This window comes from Ipomoea nil, unplaced genomic scaffold (genome assembly GCF_001879475.1).
Source record: "Ipomoea nil cultivar Tokyo-kokei standard unplaced genomic scaffold, Asagao_1.1 scaffold1043, whole genome shotgun sequence".
Taxonomy (NCBI): Eukaryota; Viridiplantae; Streptophyta; class Magnoliopsida; order Solanales; family Convolvulaceae; genus Ipomoea; species Ipomoea nil.
In genome coordinates this window covers 8472755-8482578 of record NW_017617471.1, presented here as the reverse complement: position 1 = coordinate 8482578, position 9824 = coordinate 8472755, and the positions used below count along the sequence as shown (strand labels likewise).

General features: G+C 35.2%; 1 protein-coding gene across 2 annotated transcripts; it reads left to right on the top strand.

The window, feature by feature from the left end:
• Positions 1-6268: 6268 nt before the first annotated feature.
• LOC109181886 (protein MULTIPLE CHLOROPLAST DIVISION SITE 1) lies at positions 6269-9106 on the top strand. Of its 2 annotated transcripts, none has more exons than XM_019331844.1 (6): positions 6269-6397; positions 6461-6548; positions 6652-6909; positions 7376-7542; positions 7828-8215; positions 8681-9106. In XM_019331844.1, exons 2-6 carry the CDS (start codon positions 6504-6506, stop codon positions 8879-8881), a joined length of 1059 nt encoding a protein of 352 aa, XP_019187389.1. In that variant the 5' UTR covers positions 6269-6397; positions 6461-6503; the 3' UTR covers positions 8882-9106. The 2 variants fall into 2 exon arrangements, with proteins under 2 accessions (XP_019187389.1, XP_019187390.1); XM_019331845.1 differs by having other exon boundaries at positions 6271-6397; positions 6440-6548.
• The last annotated feature ends 718 nt before the right edge of the window (positions 9107-9824 follow it).

Genomic DNA, 9824 nt, shown 5'->3' with positions numbered 1-9824 from the left:
AAACCATAAAATGGTGGCAAGTGTAGTAATTGTAATTGTCGGTAAGTACCTAATTATTAGGTATTGGTATCTAACTGTTTGGGAATATAGATAGGTGGCTGGGAGAGTTAATTCCATATTTAATTATATTCTTAAATTTAATTTTTAACTAATACTTTCATAATATGTCATCTTTGGTTTTAATGGCAATTACAAATATAGTTTTTCATTACCAATTCCGTCTTATATCACCGTAAAATTTGGATGCTAAAAGATATAATACTATTTTTATCACAGAATGACTAAATTGACTAATGTTAGAAAGATTTAAGGATCAAATTTGTTTAAATTAAAAATTAAGAATTGCATTGCATATCTGCTAATAATTGAAAGATTAAAAGTGTGATTTCTCCTAAAATATATTTTGTGTTACTAAATCAATCTTTGTTTTAATTGAAACTTCTTTACTTATAAAATAATGAGTATTTATGTGTTGAATGTTGTGTCTAAATAAGAGTACTAAATAAAAATTCGTCATTGACAAATGTAAACTTTGATAACCCCATCACTAACTACTACAAATAAGACCTTTAACGTCGGTTTTTTGACACATTTAACGTCAGATTTCATTCGACGTCGTTCTTCCAGACGTAGTACATAACTGTAGCAGTGGCGGCGACGGTGTGGCGGCGGTGTAGCGAGTGACAACGGCTGTAGCGGTGGGGCGGGCGAATGGAAGTAGAGTGTGGAAGAAGAAGATGTGTGTTGTGTGAAGGTATTTTGTTCGAATGAAGTAGCAAACGGCGGCTTAAACAAAATACGAAATAATAAGGTTGAAATAAGTATACGACGTCGGTTAACTATAGACCGACGTCGTATACTTAAATATTTTTTTTTAAATAAAGGATACAACGTCGGTGGTTAATAAGAACCGACATCGTATCTTTAATAATAAATTTTTTTTTAAAAAAAGTGTAAACTATACGACGTCGGCTACCTTTGAGCCAACGTCGTATATTATATTTATTTATTTTTTTTAATTAATGAGGTACGGCGTCAGTTATAGGTCTAACAGACGTCGTATTCTTTGTAATTTTTTTTAAGACATATAACGTCGGTTTTTTGAAGAAACCGACGTTATATGTCTTTTTTAAAAAATTACAAATTATTTTAATTTTTTAACGTCGGTTTATTAAAAAATCGACGTTATATTGCTGACGTTGTAAATGATTTCTGTAGTAGTGATGAGGTAATAATTTACTTTTTGAATCCTTAACTTTCAATAAAATGAGACAATTGGTAACAAATTAAAATCCAAATTTGGAAGTGTCTCAGAACTACGACATTAGGTGCTTGGTGCCCATAAGGAGTCACATCACAAGATAGTGGAATTCTCACACTACGATTAATAGGGCTCGATTTTGCGTCATTGCCTACAATCTGTCACCCAAGAACCAATTGAGCTACTTGTGCAGGCAACTCAAACCCCCTAATTATAAACCCCATCTGTCTCATTTTATTTGTCCTACTTATTTATTGGTCAAACCAATTCATTATTCTTTACTTGTTTTAATTAGTATTTACTTATAATTTTTAAATTTGATATTTTGTGTTTAATAATTAATAGTACTTTTAAGAGTTAATTTCACTTTGGTCCTATGATTATTGGGGTCTTGTTAATTTCGCTCCATGAGTTTCAAAACTATGCATTTTTTCTCAATTTTAGTTCATTCAGCCAAATTTCCGACAAAAAATAACTAAAAAGATAAATTTACCCTCAAAATTTTAAAATAATAACTTAAAATTTTTTTTTCCGCCTGTTGTCGTCGGCAACATTTCTCCAGTTTGTCCTCTGTTTGAATCTGCGACTTGAATTCATGGTTGAACAACTAAAGCTCCACTTATGTTGCACTACTGGAAATTCTGAAATTTCCGACCACCTGAAAATGATCTTAAATTAAGTTGATACCAAAAAGTTCAAAAAGTGGTCGGAAATAGCAACAAAGGTTTTTCCGGATACCAAAAGTGGTCGGAACAAGACTTTCAACTTGATTTAAGATCAATTTCAGGTGGTCGGAAATTTCAGAATTTCCAGTAGTGTTGGAACCGGGTCCACAACAAAAACATCATTGGACCCGGTTCTTGCCCTTTAGTATACAAGATCTTGAGTGACTTGGGTAGTTAGTGTTTGTGTTATTAAGTGTGAGATTGTGGATTTGATACCTCTTGGTAACACCTCTTATAATATTTTGCTCTAAGCTTCTTTCTTTTCTTAGCCCAATAGATTTTCATTATTCTTATTGGGACAACACCTCACCCATAAAGATGGACACTCAGCTTAGACGGTTGGGCCAAGACTTTTCCAACAAAATGGCCTCTCGAAGTCCCATGTCCTCATCAATCATCATATACGAAAAAACATGCAACTTACAAAGTATAAAATACAATTTTATAGAACACAATATTATTGTATATATAGACGTATAGTAATCTCTGTAATATTGTAAAACTATATCCTATTATCTTAATGTAATAAGTGTTTGAAAAGAACATTGAATAAGTATTCAGTCAAACATATAACAACTTTAAAAAAAAAAAAAAAAAAAAAAAAAAAAAACAAATTCATGTATAAAAACATATACTTTTGCAAAAGTTGCAAAATTAACAAGCACTAATATAATAGATATGATTTGTTTTTATATTCCCCATAAATGAATGTGAGCCATGAATTAAAGTAATAAGGAGGGCCCTAGACCCACCAAATTTGCCACTAAATGATAATTATAAAGAAATAAAGCTGAAAGCATGGGTGGTTAATAAACCTATTAAATAGAAACCAAAATGTTTAGAACAAAATGTGTAATTAAGGATGCATGCATGTGAGATATCGATTAAAAAGTATTAAAGTAATGTTTTTACAAGGTCGCTTTAACCCTAGTCCAAATGGCCCCTTGGAGAGTAATTGAAGCACCATTGCAATCATTCTTAATTTTTGTTCAAAACATATTTTAAAAAGTTCAAAGTAAAAGAAGATGAACAATTCTTTGATTTACGGAAAAGACTGTAGCCATCTCACTACTCAATGGTGTACAGTGTATGTGCACTCAAGATTATAAAACTCGTCTTGTGACCAAAGGACCATAAGGAGGTCGGTAAACCAACTCAGATTGTCCATATATAACTAGTTGGTTCAAACAAAAAAGACTAATAGACAACTCACACTGCAAGTCAAACTTGAAACCTTGTGATTATTAAGTTAACTATTTGACCAACTTGGCCAATAGACGACTCCCACAAGGAAGATAAACACTACTTATATAAATAATATAAGGGTATATAAGTTCTTTTCTTGTTTATTGTATGCAGGATAATAATGATATGCTATGTTATAATTTATTAGAAAATTTTTCATTTGTCATATTTCTCTTCTAAAAATTCACAAAAACACTTTAAAATGGTTTGAGACCTTTTTATTATTATTATTATTATTATTTTTTTTTTTTTTTTTTTTTTTTTTTTTTGAAAACTCTGGTTCTACAAGGAAAAAAAAAACATTTAAATCAAGTATTTACTTGAATTTAGTCAATAAGGGCCACGTACACAAAACTCAAACTCGAGATTATGGTTATTTTAAAAAAGGTTCACGCAATCTCATCCACACCTTAGTATATGTTATAAATGTATTTCAAATATTTATTAAAAATAAAACTAAATTAAAAAATTATTTTTAAATTATAATTACCTCATTTTCTCGTATCTCATTTTTCGCTTTCCGGCCGTTTTCATTTTCGTGTAGCCACATATAGAGCGAAGAAGCGTGAATCATATTAAAGCTGCTTTTTCTTTTCGTAGCATTTTATCCTTTATAGCTCCAACTCATGCGATAAGCATGCATGCATGTTTAGATTCAACTCTTATGCTACCTACCTACTTTAGTTATTAATTTAGAGTTACTATAATTTGATACCGTTTGTCAAGCACCTTCTGCTTAGATGCCACCTCTGTAGCTCCCCTTGAGAAAGGTTATAGGATCGAACCCCAGTGGTTGGGTATTGACTCTTTAGGCTACAGTACTCAGAGAAAGTATAAAACAGATACTACCATGTAATAAAGCCAATAGTACCATGAAGAGTTAATAAAAGAGAAAGTGTAATACATATTATTTTGAGATAAATTGATTGATTGTTACTTAGGGCATCCACATTTCACAACCTTTCTTTCTTAGATTATCTCTCCATTATGTGGGCTCAATTCCTCCACATCACTATATAATCTCATCCCTTATTTAATTTTTTTCTCCAATCTTTATGTTGTGCGTAACAACAAAAATAAATACCTGGAAGGAAGCTCGCGATGTGTCGTTGCTTTAGTACAAAAACCGACAGCGTTCTGTGTCGTGTTTGGCAACACTATCTTAAAGATATTTAACGACCAGGGTATCGTTATATCTTCGACTGACAGCACAGGAACAAATAAACAGCTCAATTTCAGAACTTAGGGACTAGGAATTTCGTGTTGGAGTGAATTGTTTCGTTGTTCAGCCTGAAGTGACACTGCCAAATGCTTTATTTATAATGGTTTGTGCACTTGCGTGTGAACAGTCAGCATAAGATTAGGCTTTGTATGGCCAAGCATCATGCAACCAATGCTGGCCACTTAATTTGTGCAGACAAATTAAGAGATGATCTACTAAAATAGGGATCAAAATAAAGGCTGAGCAACAAAACTTTCCACACCTCGCACGCTGAGCTGGGCGGGCGGCGGCGCGCGCGGGGTTTTCCCCTCGTTCCCTCTCCATAACACTTCAAGCCTTCTCTAGGGAGTTCAAGTATATAAGGGAAGGAAAGGAAAGCTAGCAAAGCAATGTGGGACATTCACTTTAAGCGAATGACTATTAAATGAGTTCCCACTTGAAGCCTTTGCTTTGAATGTTTTCCAACAATCCCCCACACATTCGAAGGTGTAAGGCGTGACCGAGAGCAGCTGAGCGTAACAAACAAGAGTTAGTTTTCATGTCAGTATGTTAGACTTGAACTGACAAGTAGTGGCACTAAGTAATCCAATATCCGAGAGTGAACAGAACCTTGAACTCTTCGGCTAGTTGAATGTTGAACTTATGTGCACCTCGTTAGCTCCATTTGTTGTACATTTTGTATAGTTATTTGATAACCATGTATTAACCATGTTTTGTCGGTCTCAGCATAGACATTCCACTCCACCGAGTGTACTTCATCATAGATTGCCAATCGTGGACAATATGCTTATAAATGCGAGTCTTTCCATGATTTCGTTTGACCACCGAGGTGGTATCCATCATGAATTTCTCACGTCATTGGCTTTTAAGCCCATCTCCCTTTATGTATCAAGGATAGCCTTTCGATTTAGGCCTTTTGTGAAAGGATCAGCTATATTTCTTTCAGATCTCACAAACTCCATTGTGATTACCTCATTCAATATTAACCGATGTACAGACTCATGTCTGACTCTAATGTGTCTAAATCTAATTTGATTGTTTAGATTTCTGTAATGCTTTTAATTCCTGTAGCATTGATTTTTTGTACGTAGGCTTATATGTGAAGCAATGTTTGACGATTGCACCCGCATGGGCAGCTCAACTGGTTACAGAGGTGAAACTTTGGAAGAATGACCAGGGATCGAGTCTCACCGACCCCAGTGTGGGAGCAACCTTTCAAAGTGAGGGGGGTTCCTTGTACGCAGTGAGAACATGTCTAGCCTCTGTGGTATGTTCAGTTGAGTTACCATGATTTACATCCTCCCAAAATGCTTTGTCGGGTCGGGGGTCCCAGTGTGGGAGCAACCTTTCAAAGTGAGGGGATGCTTTGTCGGGTCGGGGAAGTGAGGGGGGTTCTTTGTGCGCATGTTTGACGATTGCTAGTGATATGGGGACCGTTACTGTGGCCCATGTCAGGAGAACAACGAATCGTGTGGCTCATGAGCTTGCTCGGGCAACCGTTTCTGAATCTGTCTCGGGGGTGTGGGTGGTTGCCCCACCGTCTTGTATTGTTGGTTTATTGAATCATTAATGAAGGTTTCTTTGTTTCAAAAAAAAAAAAAAAAAAAACGCCATTTTTAGACTATGGTTCACACAATAACAATTCCTCATTTTGCCTAACCATTTGCTCAATTAATTTGCTAACTACCTTTCCTGATCCATATGATGCTATGATCTGGGGCGGTCCAATATTTTAAAATTAGGCTAGAACGTGCATTAACGACCCAGTAGCCCAATAAAAGCCCAAACTTTGAACTGACAGTGACGCCATCCATTTCACAGTTTCGTTCTCAGGACACGGGGGTGAGAGTGTGTACTCGCCACTGCCTAGCAGAAAATCTCCGGATTTCTGGCCGGTGATATAACGGCGGCGCAATTTTGAGCTCTTCCGGTGGCCATCTTCCGGTAATCTTGCGGTTCCTTTAGATTATCCTTCTTTCTCGCTAGCCCTAATTTTACAATTTGCAGCGAGAATGAGCATTTTTCTTCCTTGAATAAGAACAACAAAAAAATGGCTTCAGTTTGGACTCTTCAATTTCATACGGTCTCATTTCAGGTAATAATTGATTCGAAGCCCTCTTCTTAATAACCTAGTTTGTACTTGACTGATACTTCTGGGAGTTCTGGATGTATTAATCCGTTTTTGTTATCCATTGAAGCATCGAGTTTCGCCAAGCCTGCTAGAATTCAGAGCACGATTTTGGCTCCACCGCGGCTACAATAGCTTCAATAGAAGCTATATTTTCAAAAGGATTGAATTAAGAGCTGCACGCAATTCATTGAATGGTGATGATGTCAGGCAACTTCCGGAGGAAAGCAACGTTGTTGAATCTAAGAATAAGATTATACTGATTCCGAAAAATGTGATTACTAAATTGCAAGTGACTGTTGGCTCTTGCCCTCCCATCGTTTTCTTGGTAAATTTCTTGGACATTGTTTTCTGTGGGACTACATCTTTGGTGCTTACTAGGTTTCCATTTATTGTTTTAGTTTGAATTGCAATAATTATCGGTTTAGTTCAAGTGTCACTTAGTTTGAGAGGTTAAATAAAGGATTATTGTTTTTCTAATCGACCTATTAGAATTGACTCAAAAGTTCATGCAAGTATATGCTACTTTGGCCCGAGATATTCCAGTATCGAGTAAGAACATTGTGCTTTGATTAATTCAGAGTCCAATTTATTGTTAGAATGCTCTGTTATAATTAGCTATGGATTTCGCTAGTGGCAAAAGAATAGGTAGGCCTTGAAACAATTACATCAGAGCTTGAACAATGGTTTGTGATGGTGATATATTGCTACTCTGATCTGATCGAAAACACAAAAAGATTGGGGTGATGGTTTTACATTGTCTTTATACTCATATTTATACTATCTCTTTGCAGACAAAAAAGCATCCGAGTGCTGGGTTTGCAGTTGGTATATTTGTGATAGCAACTTTGCTGATTATTGCTGTGAGAAATCACATGTTGAGAAAATCAAGATATAGCAGTCCTGGCACGGTGGCTGATCTCGTTCGGCGTGGTCAATTGAGATCTGATAGAAGAGGCATGTATGGCTCTGAACTTTTAATCTGTGTTGTTATCTTGTTGAAGACTTATAGCTCCTCTAGAAAACTACCATGAGTATGTTTTGTACTTTAGTTATAGTTATGTTAGTTAAGGTTGTTACTGGTTGTGTGGATATTAATTTGCTACCTCAAATGACTATTTCTTGAATATCCTCCTCTCTAGGAACATTATTTTAGAGTATGATTGATCAAGTATTGCTAATTCATGGTAGCTTTGAATTTGTAGTCTTACTCATTCCTTAATTCATTTTTGTCTTGAAATTGCAGCTCTAGTCCTCTTAAGTATGAAGACCCATTTAATAACCCAATGGTTAAGGTCAGTAAGAGCAATTCAACTGTTGAGATGGGTGGCAAAGTGTACCGTTTAGCACCAGTTACTCTTACAAGGGAACAACAAGCGATACATCAGAAAAGGAGGTCGCGTGCCTATCAGTGGAAGAGGCCGACATTGTTTCTTAGGGAAGGTGATTCAATACCTCCTGATGTGGACCCTGATACGATCAGGTGGATTCCAGCAAATCATCCTTTTGCAACCACAGAAAGTGAGATTGATGAAGATCTGGCACAAAATAATGTTTATCAAAAGCATGGCGTTCCGTTTCGTATCCAGGCAGAGCATGAGGCTCTGCAGAGAAAGCTTGAGGCACTTCAAAGTGTAAGTGTTTGTTAATACGTCAATTTCCAATGTGACAGTTGGCATATTTTTGGATTCAAAGACAAAAGGTTAGTTTGAATTATGGAAGTTTGTTAGTACAAAGTGTCAAATAACATGGCATTTCCCAAAAGCCAAAGTGCCTCACATAAGGTGAGATTAAAAGTTAGGAATTATTCAATTCTGACCTTTTGCACGCGTATTAGGTAATTTTTTTTCTTCCCAACATTATTTCAACTAATAATGTATTTGATTCTATGGGTCTCATTTTGGAAAGCTTGTGATCATGATTCTTGAATTGTCCATACTCATCTCTAAGTTAGTTATCAATTGTTGGTTTAAATAACCCAGAAAGTTCTATATTATTTATCGTCTATAATCTTTGCCATTGCATATAAAAGGTATATGATATGATTATGAAATTTGATATATTGGTCCTGATACCATGTGATTTATTGATTGTGACAGGAGCAGAAACTTAACAAACTAGTAATAGACCCTGCCACTGCCAAAGATTTTGAGAGGCCATTTAAAGCAAGAATGAAGTCAGAGGATCAGATTGAACAGAGCCCACACAATCGTCAGATGGGATCTAAGTTTTCTGAGCCAAATCCTGCCCGAGATTCTAGTGCAAGCAAACCGGCTACTGAGGAGACGCAGAAGCCTTAGGCACATCATTTGCTTGCAACTACGAGATTTTGATATGTAACATAAGAAAAGCGCGTTCCTTTTTCTAGCCTAGACGCGGTGAACCACATATTGAGTTGAAAAGATGTATGTCTGTATGTATAGGAATGTCGACAAGAACAGTATGTGTGTGTGCCATCTTTTACTAGAACAAGAACAGTATGGTTTTGCAAGTGGATAATACAATACTTCTTTGCCTCTCTTATATATTCTCTATTTATTTATTCTTTCATTTTCATTTAGGCAAGCTGTGTAAGCAAAATAGACAAGTTTTCTCCTTTTATGTTTATAGCATTTTGTAGGATAATAATGGTGTTATGGGCTGAGGTGATGTTTCCCGGATGCAATGATTGAATTTTATACTAAAAGGAGATTGGTGAATAATAGGTGAGATAAGTAAATAATAGGATATACTAAAGGAGGTAAAGTAGAAGAAGTTATTACCTTATATATACTACTCCGTATATATTAATGAGATAATTTACTATTTTGTGGGGTCCATAAAAAAACTCAAAATTTGCAAGAGCAACTCACTCATTCTTTCTCTTCCCTCTCTTTCAGTCTTTCCTCCACCTCACTCATCTCTAGGGGTGCGGTTAACCGAACCGAATTAACCGAAATTTTTTTTCCTTTAACCGTTAATTGAACCGAAGTTTGCTCTACCGAATTCACCGAACCGATATTTTTTTCGGTTAACCGATTAACCGAACTTTTAAAGCTCAAATTTAAAATTCTAAAAATAACACCTAAAATAATAAATTCAATTAAAATAAAATAAATATCATAATAAATTCATAACAAAATATAAAAAACATGAATTATAAACTCCAAACATCCATAACTTCAAATTAATATTTATATTTATATTATTATTTATATATATATATTAAAAACTTCGGTTAACCGTTCAGTTAATTCGGTTAAC

Coding starts and splice junctions, on each gene's coding strand:
- LOC109181886 (XM_019331844.1), top strand. CDS start 6,504: ATGGCTTCAGTTTGGACTCTTCAATTTCATACGGTCTCATTTCAG. Junction 6,910..7,375: donor GCCCTCCCATCGTTTTCTTG/GTAAATTTCTTG, acceptor ATCTCTTTGCAG/ACAAAAAAGCATCCGAGTGC. Junction 7,543..7,827: donor AGATCTGATAGAAGAGGCAT/GTATGGCTCTGA, acceptor TTGAAATTGCAG/CTCTAGTCCTCTTAAGTATG.